The 18,055-nt window shown below is 38.1% G+C and overlaps 2 protein-coding genes across 2 annotated transcripts in view; both read left to right on the plus strand.

Moving 5' to 3' along the window:
- The first annotated feature begins 3,735 nt into the window (after window positions 1–3,735).
- On the plus strand, window positions 3,736–9,509 carry LOC148821891 (uncharacterized). Its single transcript, XM_088931170.1, has 4 exons — window positions 3,736–3,796; window positions 6,435–6,468; window positions 6,769–7,211; window positions 8,857–9,509. Exons 3-4 carry the CDS (start codon window positions 6,928–6,930, stop codon window positions 8,951–8,953), a joined length of 381 nt encoding a protein of 126 aa, XP_088787296.1. The 5' UTR covers window positions 3,736–3,796; window positions 6,435–6,468; window positions 6,769–6,927; the 3' UTR covers window positions 8,954–9,509.
- A 2,686-nt stretch (window positions 9,510–12,195) lies between these two features.
- The window catches only part of hibch (3-hydroxyisobutyryl-CoA hydrolase), a 61,654-nt gene continuing 55,794 nt past the window's right edge, over window positions 12,196–18,055 (plus strand). The window contains exons 1-3 of the mRNA XM_088930441.1: window positions 12,196–12,394; window positions 14,369–14,411; window positions 17,115–17,252. Coding sequence (XP_088786567.1) covers window positions 12,363–12,394; window positions 14,369–14,411; window positions 17,115–17,252 — 213 coding nt within the window. The 5' untranslated portion in view covers window positions 12,196–12,362. The remainder of the gene's footprint in view (window positions 12,395–14,368; window positions 14,412–17,114; window positions 17,253–18,055) is intronic.

Consider the following 18,055-nt stretch of genomic DNA (forward strand, 5'->3'; position numbering starts at 1 on the left):
AGCCCCCTAAACCTAATAACTGGTTGGGCCACCCTTAGCAGCAACAACTGCGATCAAGCGTTTGCGATAACTGGCAATGAGTCTTTTACAGCACTGTGGAGGAATTTGGGCCCACTCATCTTGCAGAATTGTTGTAATTCAGCCACATTGGAGGGTTTTCGAGCCTTAACCGCTTTTTTATGGTCATGCCACAACATCTCAATCGGATTCAGGTCAGGACTTTGACTAGGCCACTCCAAAGTCTTCATTTTGTTTTTCTTAAGCCATTCAGAGGTGGATTTGCTGGTGTGTTTTGGATCATTGTCCTGCTGCAGAACCCAAGTGCGCTTCAGCTTGAGGTCACGAACAGATGGCCGGACATTCTCCTTCAGGATTTTTTGGTAGACAGCAGAATTCATGGTTCCATTTACCACAGCAAGTCTTCCAGGTCCTGAAGCAGCAAAACAGCCCCAGACCATCACACTACCACCACCATATTTTACTGTTGGTATGATGTTCCTTTTCTGAAATGCTGTGTTACTTTTACGCCAGATGTAATGGGACACACACCTTCCAAAAAGTTCAACTTTTGTCTCGTCAGTCCACAGAGTATTTTCCCAAAAGTCTTGGGGATCATCAAGATGTTTTCTGGCAAAACTGAGACGAGCCTTTATGTTCTTTTTGCTCAGCAGTGGTTTTCGTCTTGGAACTCTGCCATGCAGGCCATTTTTGCCCAGTCTCTTTCTTATGGTGGAGTCATGAACACTGACCTTAACTGAGGCAATTGAAGCCTGCAGTTCTTTGGATGTAGTTGTGGGGTTTTTTCTGACCTCTTAGATGAGTCGTCGCTGCGCTCTTGGGGTAATTTTGGTCGGCCGGCCACTCCTGGGAAGGTTCACCACTGTTCCATGTTTTCGCCATTTGTGGATAATGGCTCTCACTGTGGTTCACTGGAGTCCCAAAGCTTTAGAAATGTCTTTATAACCTTTTCCAGACTGATAAATCTCAATTACTCTGTTTCTCATTTGTTCCTGAATTTCTTTGGATCGCAGCATGATGTCTAGCTTTTGAGGATCTTTTGGTCTACTTCACTTTGTCAGGCAGGTCCTATTTAAGTGATTTCTTGATTGAGAACAGGTGTGGCAGTAATCAGGCCTGGGTGTGGCTAGAGAAATTGAACTCAGCTTTCCAAAGATGTGATAAACCACAGTTGATTTATGTTTTAACAGGGGGGGGCAATCACTTTTTCACACAGGGCCATGTAGGTTTGGATTTTTTTTTTCCCTTAATAATAAAAACCTTCATTTAAAAACTGCATTTTGTGTTTACTTGTGTAATCTTTGTCTAATATTTCAATTTGTTTGATGATCTGAAACATTTCAGTGTGACAAACATGCAAAAAAATAAGAAATCAGGAAGGGGGCAAACACTTTTTCACACCACTGTAGGTACTAACAAGCTTGAACTATCATAAATTCTATGATAACTGAAAATAGAAAAGATTAGGATCCTCCAGTCAAATGAATAGTTTCTCTTAGTGTGGGTGGCTTGAAGAGCCTGAGACAGTTGGTGTCCTCCCTAGTCAGCACATCCTTAGGCTTCTGAGACTATTCGCACATGCTCTGCAACAGGAATGTGATGCAGTTCTATAGATCATGATTGCTTAACTCTTCCAGTCAATCTACCAGTGTGCTGCTGCCCTTCAGCTGTTCAATACTCAGTCACATTGTGCCAGCATTATCTATGGTTATATGGAATAAAGAGGAGCTATTTCCAGACTTAGAGATCAATTTCCTAATATCACATTCCTGAAGTTGTGTTCCTACTGTATGTCTCAAGATCAAAATGAGTTTCGGGGTGCAACAGCAATCCTCTGGCACTCCATGTGATGCTTCAGTATGTACGTACTGTATTTTCCTCTAGATGACTGTCTATTCTTTGACTATCTTTGATGAAGGGTGCTAGTTAACCAATTTTTTTAACCAGTTAACCAAGTTTTTTTTACTCCATGTATTCCTCACCTTTCTGTTATCTTTCTTTCCGCCCTGCATGTCATGATAAGAATATTTATAGACTGACAAATTGAAATCTCTTTTGATAGTAGTTATTGATGTTCCAGCTCTCTGAGCTATAAGATAAGATCACTTTATTGGCCACATACAATTTCTTGCATTAGGAATTTGTCTTTTCATATTTCTCTCCATGAGACATACCCCAGGAGAGAAGCTTGGGGTCAGAGTGGAGGGTCAGCCATTTATATGGCACCCCTGGAGCAGCTGGGGTTAAAGGCCTTGCTCAGGGGCCCAATGGAGTAAGATTCCTCTGATGGCTGTGGGATTTGAACCAGCAACCTTCCAGCCACAGGGGCAGATCCTTAGCCACAGTGCCATCACTCTGCCATCTTGATGAAAAGAGACTGAGATGACTTTTCCTCCATAGCACTGTGCCCACACTGAAACTGAGTTAACTCTGTCACTTCTTCTGTTCGTGGCATCTTTCCACTTCACAAAACCAACTGTGATGTGCATTTGCTGCCATCTAAAGCTTATAGTGATGCAGCCAATATGGTAGATAGGGTGGCATGGTGGCACAGTGTGTAGCATTGCTGCCTTGCAGCACTCAGGCCCTGGGTTCACTACCAGACCAGGTGTGCTATCTGTGTGGAGTTTGTATGTTCTCCCCATGTTCACATGGGTTTCCTCCAGGTGCTCTGGTTTCCTCCCACACTCCAGAGACATACAAGTAGGTTAATTGACATCTGGGAAAATTGACCATGGTGTGAGTGTTTGTGTGTACCTTGCTATGGACTGGCTTCCCATCCAGCGTCTATCCTCCCTTGTGCCTATTATTTCCCAGGATAGACTCTGGTTTCCCACAACCATTTATTGGATAAAGTGTCTAGAAAACAGATGGATATACTGTATGGATATTTCACGTTGATTCTGATTAATATAGAATTAAATAAGTTGATGTGTCCTGTGGAAAACAGGAATGGTTTTAAAACTTCAGTCCTCTGTTTTATATACAGTATGCCCAATAATCAACAACAGTACTTGTTGTTGTACAACATTCCTCTGCTCTGCTTATACCCAATGACTGAAGGATCCCCTGTTATACTTCTTTTAAAGCAGCAGTAAGAATCAGCCATTGTCTTTATGCCCTGTGATGTCCTGAATGTTACAACCTTGTTAGGAACTGAACATAAACAATTTGAGCAGTTGAATGTGCACTTTGGGTGAAATATTTTACTGGAAAAAACTCCTCAGACACTCAGGGAGAAAGCTCATACATGAAATATCCAATCTTCCCTTCATACAGTATTGCCATCAAGATAGGCAAATGCATCATAACAATACATACAGTACATTGCATTGAGGCAATGAACTGGATTTGTCTGGGGTTTTCATTTAACTCCATTACAGGACTTCAGTGCAATGAATAATTTATTTACCTAATAGGCATTTTTTCTGCAATCCGCAGTCTCTCTGAGTACAGGCATGGTCAGAAGAAAAAAGTAAGCAATCTTTCTGTGTTGTAGTTCAATGTAAGGGGTTCGCCATCAGCATAGCATTCAATACAAATATACCCTTGCTTTTTGAAACGAATGAAAAATGTGTACAGTCGTATTTTTGGTAGAATGATGCTACAGCAAAATAAAAGTCCTGTTTTGTTTGTATCTGAGCAACATTACTGGCCACACCTGAAGTTCAGCACATGACTGCACTAAGAATGTGAAGGCAGAGAGCCTGGGGCTGGGTGGGTATTTCTGAAGCTGGTTCCTCTACAGAAACCACCAGTAGCTGACAACCATCCTCCTGTAAGTATGGCTTTCTTGCTATTCAATTTGCCATCTAAAATATTTAAATGGTTATTGTTTTCTTAAACATTTTTATTTAGAAATTGGAATAGTGGAATTGTGGAATGTATTCCAGTAATCATTACATTAATTAAAGGAAAACAAATAATTTTGTATGACTGATTTTAATCAGAAGGAATCTGCTAGAATATAGGATAGCTATAGCTATATAGTTATAGAAAACATCAATGGAGGCACAAGTTAAATAATAATGTATGATATGCTACTAGGCATGATTTAAACAATAATCTGTAATGGGAATATCTTAAGAATATTGTTATCATTTGGGTACATGTACCCCAAAAAACAGATTATACTTCTGTATAATCCTGTAGATTATATACTGCAAAATGTCTGATACAACCTGATCTTAATTGAATTGATTGACAAACCAGAATCACATGCACATTTACCTGAGTTTACTTTTCAGTACATGCTTTTTCTTCACATGTGGTAGCATTGAGTGTGATGAATAAAGTGATTATGGAATAAAATGTCTGCTGCCTGGAGCAAAATATGAAAATATGTATTCTGATCTGGCTAGAAATGGGAGGGTGTAATTGTAACCAATCATCTCCTACTATTCCTGTTTTATTAAATGGTGGGAGAGGTGGGTGGACTAACAGGTAAGGTTACCTTGAGTATTTTGTGTCACTGCCCCTCTTTACCTCTTTTAAAGATAAATGCTACTGTTTCCGAAATCCTTTTTAATTGGATATTGAAGGCTGCAAACATGCAAAGCAAATACTGTAAACATCTTAACAAATTGTGAAGTGGAACTTCTGTCTCTTTTGTGACATTTAGGAACGGTTCATACAATAAGGGAACTACACAGCGATAATATCTAGTCAAAGTGTTAAAGCAATGGAAGTGAAACAGGTTATTGGGCTATGCTTGTTTTGTGTTAATCAGAATCCACAGTAGTTTGGCATTCCATGGCACTGCACTGAGGGACTGTATTTTGTGGCATAATGTCAGGAATAGAAGCTTGCACAATTTTGCGTAGGCCCAATGTGTTCTTGGGTGATTGGGTGATTTAGTGAATGTCAAGACTACAGGAATGATGGAAACATCAACAATTATACAACTATCAAATGGTGCCATAATGGGGCACTTTGAGAGAGTGTTTTAAAATTGCCAGTAATGAACAACTGTGTAAAATGTCTAGTTAAGAAAAATGCATTACAACATCCAGAAATACAAGCAAAAATTCTGCACAAAGGTGAAGTACAGTATATCTATGGGCAATCCTATAGCTGTGTGCTTGTGTCATGAATTTCTCCTCTTATGATCTGCCTCAGACATAATCCTCTCTAGTATTCATAGGAAACATTATCTATTATATTAGCACATTATCTTTTCTAAAAGGACCTTGTGACAAAACCTGATCTGAAAGCCACATCTTTTACACACACACTTGACAGAATCCTAACAAACAGGTTAAGTTAGTAGTTAAAGCCTGGAAGCACATTTTGCCTGGGGCATAGTTCCATCAGGCTTAGAAACAAAAAAAGCTTTGCCAACTTCCTCTGTCAGACATTGTGATGTATTGTGTGAAACTGTGAAAGGACAATTACTGTAGGTGTGCTAGATACTCTTATCTGCAGTTTCAAAAGCATTGACCATACCAATATATGTCAGCTTTAGCCTAAATGATTTTGCTTTGCAGCTGAGTATGCCAACTAGGGTCTCTTTTTTATCACCCAGGACCACCACTGCACCAACAGACCTGACAAGACAATCATCCAACATAACTCCCCATTTCATTAGTCTATCAATTTACCCATCTCACAAAAGCATCCCCTAACCTCCCCTATAACACAACAGCTCCCCTGTGGACCCCTGTTACCAAACCCCGATGTCCCGAAGGTGCAGTCCAACATTTCTGTTCTCTAAAACCAGTCCAGTCAGTGACCTGGCATTCCTCCTTCTGTCACTGCAAAGAAACTCCATGTAGTTTTAGACATCTTGCTCATTTTCGGCCATTCTAAGAAATGCGGTTGCTTATGAGTCCCCCCACCCTACTTTTATCTGGGTCCAGCTTTGTATAGAGGGAAGAAGAGAATGCTGGAGCCTTCCTCCGCTGTTCTCTGTAGAGCCACTGGTGTCCAAATTCTCTCCCGGGTGCTGTGATACCACCTGTATATCCTCCAGTTTCTCCTGTCTCTGTTTGCTGCTGGGATTTTTGTCATGGTTGTGGGCAGAACTAATGGTGCAGGACCGAGTAACAGACTGTATGCAGATGGCCAGGTGTGATGATGTATTGTTTATTCTTACCCTGTTTTTGAGCCTCCCCCCCACCCCATCTCTTGGTCTTAGGCCTAGTTAGACATGTCCTACAATCCCACCACATGTCACCTCGACATAGTGTGACATTTGTGGTATCTGCACAAACAGGACCTTTGATCAATGGGAAGCCCCAGAAAGGGAAAGACAAGAACACCGCCCTTATGGAGACACTGACTGTTCTATGCAATCTTAAAGTCAACACAGCCCAAGCCACGGCCTCACTACCAGTGTTTTTCACTCTGTGGCTTAATCAGATTATTATTCCTTTTTTTAAAAGATCTGAGATAATAACCATTTTTCTTTTTTCTAGATTCAGTATTTCACAATGTGGGGCAATAATCCAGGTAAGTTTTTTCTAACTCTTTTAAATAATTATTCAAGGTAATTATGCATTCACAGTTATCATTTTGGGGAGGAATTCAGGGCCCTGACAACATAGCTTAACGCTCTTTGCTTCAGTACATAACTTTTGATTATTAGCTTTTTCTGTAAGCTGCAACTACAATCTTTGCAGAAGCACATTTGTCATTCCCTGTTGTCAATAACTTCATGGCATTAGAAACTGCAGAGTGTAGTAACAGCATTCTTTATGTACTGTAGGTATTATTGTTATTCTCAGTACTGTCTTCATATTTGTGTTGTAGGAGGCACAAATCCTACAGGCTTCCAACAGCCATATCCCACTGGCCCATGGACACAACCACAACCATTTCCCCCTGGAACACAGCCATTCCCTCCTGGACCAGGGACACAACCTCCGCTGTGTCCATCTGCACCAGGAGTATATCCTCAGCCCTATCCTTATGGACCAGGAGTATATCCCCAGCCCTATGGTCACGGTCATGGTCACGGTCATGAGCACGGTCATGGGCACGGGCATGAGCACGGTCATGGGCATGGGCATGGGCACGGGCATGAGCATGGTCATGGGCATGGGCATGGGCATGGGCACGGTCATGGGCATGGGCATGGGCATGGGCACGGTCATGGGCATGAGCATGGTCATGGTCTCGGTCACTGGCTTGGGCTTGGGCATGAGCACGGTCATCATGGTCATGATCATCATGGTCACGGCAATAAAAAAGGGGTAAATATTTCTAATTCTTTTTTTTTCTTGTGCCTTGGCCAAGGCCACAGGTGCAACCAGAGCATGAATGAGGTGTTAATGTGCCAAGCGGGCCAATGAAAACAATCCTACTTCTTATTGGGGTGGTGGGTGAAACCAGAGTAGGATTTTGAGTTAAGAATGCAAATAGTTGGATCCTCAAAAATATATTTCTACACTTTCTCTAGTTGTGCTTCTGCATAGAAGTTCTCTTTCAAGTTAAGGACAACTTGTTTTGCACTACAAGGATGAAGTCTATTTTACAAAATGTATTGAGTAGGTGGCACTCCTCCATCTAGGCCAGAATTTCTGAAAAAAACTATGCCTCAGTAAGATGTTCTGGGACATTGTGCTACAGAAGTTGCACTCTATTTTAAACAGCTATGTTGACTACTTGGTTATTAAAGGTCCTTTGGTGCAGTATATTTCAAAAGAGTAGAGGTAGTTACTTCAGTGTCCTAGCTAAATTTCATTCTGGGCTTGTACAATCTGGCCTTCCCAAACCTCCACCTTAGTTTAATTGGTGAAGTGATTCCTTACTCTTCCACATGATTTCCTGTGTAGTGTACCTGCTGGTACATAGTGGCTGATGAAGTGGGTCCCCTCCTAGATGCAAAGTTCTGATCACACCCCCTTCAGGATGAAAAGCACTATATAAAATAAAAAAAAATCAATGAATTACAGGAGGATCTTGACATCTTCAAATTCAACATTTGTGAATTTGCATATTCACAATTTGCTCGTCTGACAGGGTTTTGCATGAAAGAAGAGCAGAGGGGGATGATACTGAGCTGAAGGTTGCTAATATTAACTGCACAACAGACTAGGATCACGAGTCCAATCTTGCTTGTAGGTTAGTGAGCCTCTCCCTGCCTCTTCCCCAAATACTCACTACCCAGTATCCGCATCTGGTCTTGTTTTTGTATGACTTTACAGGCTCACTGACAGTTTTATTGCCCTTTTCATTACAGTGGGGAGAGCTAGTCACTGAGCAGGGAAATAGCTGGGAAAGCAGAGAAAGAAAGAGCAGGAATCTGCTGGACAGAGAGGAGGGATTCATGTTGTTTGTTTTAGCCTTCATCTTTAAGTTTATGATTGTTTGTTTTAAATGATCAAAGTAATTTAATTTAATTAACATAAAGCCAATACTTTAGTCCTTAAATTAACATATAACTTAGGGTTATTTATGTCTGTGGACCATGCATAGTGTGGTATATTATACAATGGTACATGGGTGGACTTATTTGAGATGTACTATACAGTTTTGTGAACTGGACCCTCTCAAATCTCGAGACCGTACCGTATAGTAATTTTTAACAGCAACAGTTGACAATTTTTAACACACAATAGCGACAACAGCTCATTGTTGCTGACTACTTCAGAGATGTGGACAATTAGAATCAACAATAAACACTGAAGTCATGCATTTATATAACGTCATGCATTTATATAATGATATAAATACTTTAAACAAAAATTACATGTGGAGAAGTAAAATGTTGTACTGTTTTGGATCTCTGCTTAATGTTTTTACATGAGCTTTAACATGAGGGAGGGAGAAGAGAGACAAGTACATGTTGATGGAAAAAAGAAGGCATGCTTAGTTTTATTTTTTCTTCTTTTTCAGCACCATTCCAGTGGCAGTGACTCCGATTAGTAGGATGTGCAGAAGATGGATGACCACTTTTCATCAATTCATCATGGGAAAGAATGAATTAAAATGAAAGAATGAATTTAAAAAAAATTATTTCTTGTGATTTACAGCCTCTCTGTATTCCTATACCTTAATCATTTGGTGTTCCAAAAGCTGTGATGCAGGTGAGAGAAATATTGTCAAAATCGCACAAGAATCAAGAAACAGTGTTTTACTGGCTATCAGATTACTGGCTTGTATAGAGCTTCTACATCTAAAACAATCGATCAGTTATAGATCCATAGAACACTAGGTAATATAAACTAACAGTTAAGTTCCAAACCCATCAGTAGAAATCATCCTCTGACAAGTCTAATCTGTGGAAAATGCATTCCATTTATTAAAACCTTATAGAGGTGAATGTTGTTTTTTAATTAAAATGTGTATTTAAAATTTTACTTTTTTGAAACTCATTATTTTATCTTTTATTCAAAGGGAGGTGCTCCAAATGTCTGTGGAGTAAACTGGCATTTTTACATTTAAAGCTTTGCTATGCATGTTTCAAAACACATACTGTAACTGATAAAATGTTTAAAATGTAATGTGAGAAGCCTCTATTTTAAAAATAAAACGCCTTTATTCTGAAACAGTTTATTGGTGTTATTACAGATCCTGCTTGCTGTAGGAAATATTTTTTTTTGTTTTTAGCCCTAGTGTAACATCCCATTGACTTTGTCCAGGCTTGGAAAGGGATGAAACATAATGCACAGCTACTAATAAGCTTGTACTATCATAAATTCTAGGATAACTGAAAATAGAAAATAGTAGGATCCTCCAGTCAAATAATTAGGCTCTCTTAGTGTCAGACCGTGTGTGGGTGGCTTGAAGAGCCTCAGACTGTTGGTGCCCTCCCTAGTCAGCACACCCTTAGGCTTCTGGATCCTGAGACTCCTTGCACATGCTCTGCAACAGGAATCTGATGCAGTTCTATAGATCATGATTACTTAACTCTTCCGTTCAATCTACCAGTGTTCTGCTGCCCTTCAGTTGTTCAATACTCAATGGTCAATGGTCAATATGGAATAAAGAGGAGCTCTTTCCAGACTTAGAGATCAATTTCCTTATATCAAGTCGTCAAATATGTTGTCTTATGTCTTCTTATGAATATCAAGGTGACTTTCTGTTATCTTGCTTTCCACCCTGGGGACAAAATCTTTAGAATATTTGTCATATTAAGAGTATTTAAAACCTAACAAACGCACATGTGTTTTGATAGTAGTCATTGATGCCCCAGCTCTGTGAGCTATAGTTGAAAAGGGACTGAGATGACATTTCCTCCATGGGTAGCTTCAGATCTTTAGGGGCTCTTACAGAGGCTCGAATGTTCCTGGTCAAGAAGATACTGCTGTTTTGCCTTTTCGCTGGTACTGACAAATGACTTTGCTGACTGTGGACAGTGGAACTTTCTTGTACCTGGACATTTTACACAGCCCACCCTTCACCGTCTAACTATGTGCCCACACTGAAATTGAGTTAACTCTCAACTGTTCGTGGCATCTTTCCACTTCACAAAACCAACTGTGATATGCTTTTGCTGGTTTACACTACCTGTAGTAAAAGCTGCAGGTTAATTAGTGAATCAATAAGGCACATAGTTTGTTAATTCAAACAAATGAGTTAACAAGCCTACAAAACAATCCTATTATTTCATGAAACAGAAATCTCTTTCTGGGCAGTATTACTAAAGCTCCAGTACATTTTCAATGTTGATAAGAAACTAAGCCATGTTTCACAGAATGGGAATTGATTCTTTGGTAGATTCCTTGACAGATGTCACCTTATGCTGCCAAAAATAAAACAGGTTCTAGATATGATTATATCACATGATTTATTTTGTTTAAATAATATTATCCCATTCCAACCTGTGCTTTCACATATCAGCATCATTCTAGACCGAGTTTCATATAAAAATGTTCAGCTGTTTTTACACTGAATATACTGAATCGTCTACTGAAGACATTTGACTCTGAAAAGATGTCATACCGTATGTAATTTCCTGTGCACATTTCTACATCCCAGGTAAAACCTTCTATTTCTGTATCATATCTGAATTTTCCAGAGAAGCTGGGTATTATCAGCTTATGATCACAAATTCCAGTGCTATCAAGTTGGAAGACGACCCATTATAAACTGGGATGACATTGTGTGCTAGATTTGTACAGTACGTTCATTGTCGTCAAAATAAAAATCCAAATACGGATGATACAGTGTAGTTTGAAGAGCAATTAGAATATTATGCTTTGAATGAAACATCACAGCCATACACAGAAAAGGTAGGTACTGTACAGTACATTGATTGCATGCTGTGTGCATCGCTGGTTTCACTTAAGTAAACACCTTATTAAAAGCCTATTTTCCAAAAAATAAAACTCTAAAAATAAATCTTACAATATACATATTATCATCTATGATCTTTAAAACATATACAGCTCTTATATACATATTCATAATAATATATGACTACATATAAAATGTACGTATATTTTTAAAATATGTAATATAAACTGTTTATTATTAGATAAAATACATAAAGAAAATAAATTAAATATATGTATATATAATATATGTATTATTTAAAAATACGTACAGCTCTTCAAACACAACACGCGATTGTAGGTGACTTATAGTATAAGTTATACAGTAACTCAAAGTATAAGACCAGCCGGATAGGGGATCTCCGGGTCCAGTACTGGAGACACCTGGTATACAGGTATACTGGTATAGTTTAATCAGAAGTAAATGCTGGAAGAGTCTGGCGTTGGGACGCTCACCTAACCCTCAAATGAACCCTTCACTGTGTTATCTGTCCCCGAGAGACCATGAAACATTTCGAGTTTCGACAAAAATTTAATGTAGACAGATAAAGTTTTAAAACATTGTTATATTTACTCGCACTTCAAAAATTGACAATAACTTTTTTCACTTTATTTAATTTTATTAAACGATGATCCGTTGGATCTGTACAGCAAACGTGTAATCTAGTTTAATGTTGCCATCTAGTGCCAAATCGCCGCAAGCCCTGAGGTGAAGCACAGTCAGAATACCGTAGACATTGCACAGCTGCTTAAAAAGAAATATACATAGAGATGACAGATATAGCACAATTACAGTCTCTATATCTTCCATGCAGGCATTTTTCTGACCTATTTATAATCGTAATATTTGTAAAAACTCACCTCTACATTCTCCAAAAAAGTAAGAAAGCTCTTGTAACGTCTGCATGTGTCTGTAGATGGCAGTCTTAATTAAACTCTTCCCCCAGTGCTGTGATCTGTTTGTAGAAAGTCTATGGTGCGAATCGACGTCTCCACATACTCCGTCCCTGTGTGTGCAACTGTCAGAACGGTGAACGTGCAGAGTGGTATTTCAGCATCACAGACTAAGAAAAGCAGAAGAAAATTAACTACGTTTTGAATTTTTGTGCTTTAAATATCCCTGCAATGTCAGTTACATTAATTAATTCCAGCTTCAGGTAGGTTGTGGTAAACCATTTGGATGATCACCTTCATAAAGACATCATTGTCATTTCGTATTTAGAGCAAACAGTACTGCCTGTCTGGGTGATATCATGTTGGTGTTTAACTAGAGATGTACAGCAAGATCGTTTAATAATGAAAATGCATCCGTGCAGCGTATTTAACCCACGTCTGCTAACCGAGTAGAAATGTTCTTTAATTGCAGAAACACAACCTGCTAGACGCCTTGTTCCTACATGTCAGCTTTAAATCAAATAACTGACTGTGTTAACAATACAATACCTAAAATCCAAATATCAGGTTAATAACGTGCCCCATGGCCTATCGGGAACTTTTATTAGGGTGCGAATTAAACGGGCGTAGGGAATGTTTCATGTTCTGAACTAAGCTGTCCATCTCTTATTTGTTTTCCTTGGTTTTACTTCAGGGACATTTAGTTAACTTGGCAGGTGTTGCATTTGCAGAATTTGACATTTCATTACAGGCAGGCATGTCCAGTCCTGGTCCTGGAGGGCTGGTGAGTTTTCAGGCTTTCCAGTCTGTTTAAAGCAGAGGCACCTGAAGGGCTTGGATAATCTTCTAAATTTGCCCAGTTGAGACAGTAACTAGCATTAAGAGCTGAGCTGGAATGAAACTCAGCAGACACACCAGCCCTCCAGGACTGGAACTGGACAGTCCTGCATTCCAAAATAGTCTCCAACCCTGGTCTAAGAGAATCCTAATCCAGTTACTACAGTTCATCTGATTCTAAAAAATGGCAACACCTATAATTGGTTAAATTACAGATTTTATTTTTTTCAATTGAGAAAACGGGTTCTTGAAGGCTGTAGCATACTCAGTTTTTCATTCCAAATAATCACTCTATAACATTAACAGATCACCTAGATGGTTTACAACAAAAGTATTTAAGTACAATCTTTAGAAACTGGTGGAATAATATTGATTTACAAATCTTGCAGGAGAGAGACTTCCCGGGACTACTGTTGGATACCTCTGATATACATGAAACCAAAGCAATTATAAGAAATCAGCTGGATTTGCCAATTATTTATTTAAAAAATAATATGTATGAATTTGAGGATGTTAGCATTAAGAGTGCAGTAATTAAAAGATATTTCTGATGTTTGCTTATAAATCATTGCAGTTCAATAAATGACAAATTCCTCTGAAAATAAATGCTTAATTGGTAGTTTGTCTATGGAATTAGCACAACATAGTGTGACAAACCTGTAAGTTTCCAGCATAAAGGAACTAAAAACTGTAGTATTAGTCCGATTAGTCTGGCTAAATGAACATCTTTCTTATTCTAAACTTCTCGTTTGTGGAGTTGTGAAAGAGAATACTAATGATCAATCTAATATTAGAAAGATGCTTGTCCTGATGGGTGTCATAGCAATCCCCATCCTGTCATGGGAACATGTGTTTTAAAATTTGTTCTAGAACACTGTCAGAGAGTTCATAGCGCTCAGCTGCCAGTCAGATGAAGCAAATACTGATTTTGTATTCAAGTGCTTCCTTGTGCTAATAACTATAGTTCTTATTTTTAAGAATATCACAAGTATGGATTTTACACTGTTGGCAAGTTATCCATGTATATAATTTCCCATGGAGTAGTTTTTAAACAAGTTACCCAAAACTGGCGGCTTATTCTAGTTACGTTTAATTGATTAAGAACAAAGTCACCTATGTTGCTGTTCATTTGATTAGCCATCTTGAATTTGCTACAGTCTTAAACTACATAAATATATTTCAAATTTAAAACATATGAAAATGAACTTGGAGCTGTGTAGATTTAGGAATATTGTGCTTTTGCTTTTTATTTGCAGTGTTGTAATGTATTGTAACTTAAATCATTGTTTGGATTAATATACTGTAATGGAGAAGCATGAAACTCTTATTGGTACCAATGGTAATGCAATCTGCCTCTTACTATATTATGTTTAACTTTAATCTTATGATGCCTTTTCCAGACTACGGCCACTGTGCAGAGTACGTGCAATACAGCACCATCTGGTAAGTTTGAGCTAATGCCTGTAGTTCTGATCTGAATGAAGATCTGAATGTTATCTGGGCATTATCCTTTATAAATATGAATCTTTTTAAGATACAAAATGTGCCAGTAAATATGTTAAATCATAGCTTCTGTATATTAGTAAATTGTGGGCAAAAGGTGAACCCACACCTGGTGATTTTTTGGATTTGTCCTTATTTGCCCCCATCTCTGTATTTCTTACTGAGTTAGTGTGTTCCTAATCTGGAATGCTGGATCAGTGCATTGCGAATCCATTAGAATCAGCCTAATGGGATTCGTCCCACCTCCGCTTTTATTTTCTTAATTTTAACAAAGCATTTGCTTTGTGGCATATTCTCAGCATTTCCTTCTCTCGGGTCTGAGAATGTGCAGCTCTCTCTCTGGCGTGGGATCGGGGTATAAAAAAAGTTGAATCTAATTCGTCTTCAGAAATTACGTACCGGTGAGAGAAAGCAGACAATGAAAACATGCTCTTCTGAAGATACAGCAGACATAAAAGAGTGTTATCTTTTCATTCAGTTTGTCTGCCGAGTAAAGGATGTTTATCTTTTATGTGTAAGAAAATTCTGGGGATGCAAATACAACTCAAAAAAGGAACCAATTTATTTTCCATTGTTATTCTAATCACTTTACATTAGTTTAAAATACCTGTTCTATGAAGCTGTTGCTGTTGTGGAAATGGACGCTAAATTATGGGAGATCTCTACACTGTATTTCATGAAAACGTATAGAAACACCTCTCTTGCATAATAGATTTGTGGTCATGTCAATTTTAATTTAGGATTTCAGGATGAGATGGTCCTTGTTCTCACATATTGTATATTTGTTTATTTTATTTCTTAAATAGTATAAAAATGTCATATTTCATGACTGTTTCTAATCCCTCAAGCTGATGTTTAACCCTTTTTAAAACAAACAAGGTAACAGGCTTATGTTCACATTATCTGACCTTTCCAAATCCTCTTAGAGGTCTGTAGTGTTCAGATTCTGTGTTAAACTGGGCAGAACATTCTGTTAAGTGCTTTTTCAACTGTGGAAGGTAATGTGCTTTAATCATTTTTTTTCAGCTTGGAAACTGCCCTGTCAGTTTTACTACAGAGCCTCAGTAAAGCAGGATCCGTCACTGAATAGGGTGTGGGCTCAATTAACAAAAAAAAAAAGTATTTTTTTTGCCTTTGTATTTTACTTTCTTCATTATTTCATGCGGTAAGCACTGTCCACTGGGCAGTTTCGGGGATGATTTTAAGAGACTTTCCTTTTCAGGGAATAATACTTTTCATCCCAAGCTGAAGGCCTGGTGGGGGTAGATAGGAGAGTTTATAATGTGATTGGCTTGCATTTTTTTCCTTGTGTCTTACTGAATTCAGGCAGGCATATTCTGCCAGCTGTTAAACAGGAAACGTGGGCAGCTTGCCACTGAAAAACAGATGTGCCCTGGCAAGGACCACAAATCAAGTTGATGAGCATGATAAGCTCTTTGAAATTTTATTTTGGTTCTTTGTCATTTGTTTGAATAAATGCAGTGAACTGGCACTTTTTGTGAAGTTAGACGATTAGAATTATAAACTGTAATTCTAAATGATGTGTGAGGTCAGCGTGCTTGATGTGCTTTTGTGTTTAACAGACTATATGATCCACCTGTGCACAGTATTTGAACAGAGCAAGTAAAGTGGTATATTTACTACAGTTTTGAGAAATGTTTTCTTCAAGTAACATCCAGACCATCACAGTTCTACCAGGCCCTAATATCCACTGTGGTTCACTTACACCTCCAAAGGGGATGGCCTATTGTATCTTTAGTCCACATAATATATGTAATTAGGTTACCAGGGAAGAAGCTGCATAATGACAAGTCCTTTTTTTACCACAGATGATATACTGTATACTGCATCTCTCTTCTATGAAATTAAGGCTTTATTCATATACAGTAGAACATTAGTATTGAATCTGTGGAAACCTGAACGCTTTTCCTATATATTACATTCATATATGTGGAGGAGGCAGTTAAGTTTTGCAACACACTTTATATTATCACCAAATACTCTGCTTGCATTTGGAGGTCAACTAGATAAGGAAATAAATGCTAAACACTGGTAGGAGTGTTTTATTAAGATACAGTAAGTGGTGAGGTGAAAAGGAACAATATTGTTAAAGGTATTAAATGGAGTTCACACGTTTTGGAGGGATAGTAGCATACACTCCTGATTTGCCTAATGTTTATGAAAAATATAAATGAATATAATAAGCTCATTCTCTTTTGCAAAATTTTCTCCATCTCATTTCCAAATATGCAGCTACCCCTCAGCCACTCCTCACTCTGCATGGGGGTCTTAGCCCCCTTGTCCTATGGCCAGGAGGTTGGTCCTCAGCCAAGCGGAGTAATAAACGCTTAATAAACATTCTTCAATACACTTAGTTATTGGGTGTTGTTTTTCTTTGTGAATTAAAATAGCTGAAGTTACAGTATTTAAATTAAATAAAGTTAGAAAAATCTTATACAGTAATTATATGAGCGGGTTAAAAATATGTTGCTGGTAATTTCTGTGTTTTTCATTTAATTATGAAAAGCTTTATTAAGATGCTCCTAATATGTTCAAATTGAACATGACAGGCCAGTTGTTTGGGATATGGTGCAGATGTTTGGAGGGTAACCTGGGTAATGCCTGATTCTGCTGTTTTAACAGATGTCTAATCACGCTGGGTCAGAGGCAGAGGTACTGTTGGAGAGAGTGGGGAATGCTGGTGTTATAACACTCAACAGACCAAAGGCCTTGAATGCTCTCAACTTGTCTATGATCAGACAGATATACCCACAGCTTAAGGTTTGTTTGATATACTTTTAGTAGGTGTTTGGTTAGTTTTTGTGACTTATTGTAATCTCTAACCTCCCATTTTTTTTATTAGTACGGAATTGGAAAGGAGATTTTTTTCCACCTCTAACACAGAATGAAAGGAAAAAAGTCTTTTACAAGTACATTAAAACACTTGGTTTAATGACTTTTGATTTATCAGACAAGCAATAACTGGGAAGTGCATGAATAATAAAATGAGGTAAAAATAAATACTACATTCGGCAGGTTTAAAATTCAGGAATATCAATGGTATCCTATAGGGCAGGTCAGTTGCTTACAATTGGTATTATTTGTGTTTAATATGCATTTAGAAAATTTTCTGCAGTATATTTATAACATAAAATTAAGAGCTTGTGTATTAAGGATAAAAAAGGCACAGGAACAATTTTCATTGATTGTGTTGATTGAAATAGTTAAACAATCAGTCACGCGTACAGAATTAAAAAAACCTACAATTGTGTTCTTTGGGCTGCAAAAATGTAATTCGTGATTGAATGGATATTTAGCAATAATCCCGATCAGTCCATTAAACTGAAGGATTACTGTTTACTGTATATAAAAAAATCAATTCTGAAAATAAAGCATGTACTTAAGTGTTTCTCTAGTGACAGTCCATTTTAATTCACAGCATGAATTTCTCAAGACAGGCTGATGTTTCTTTACATTATATTCTGACTTCCTAATCTTGTAAAAGAGGTTTTGCATACTATTGATGTTCATTGTCTTCCTCTGGAATAATATACAGGATCAAATATTCTATTGGGACTAGCGTT

The sequence above is a fragment of the Atractosteus spatula genome, chromosome 13 (assembly GCF_055471065.1).
Source record: "Atractosteus spatula isolate fAtrSpa1 chromosome 13, fAtrSpa1.hap1, whole genome shotgun sequence".
In the NCBI taxonomy this organism is placed as follows: domain Eukaryota; kingdom Metazoa; phylum Chordata; class Actinopteri; order Semionotiformes; family Lepisosteidae; genus Atractosteus; species Atractosteus spatula.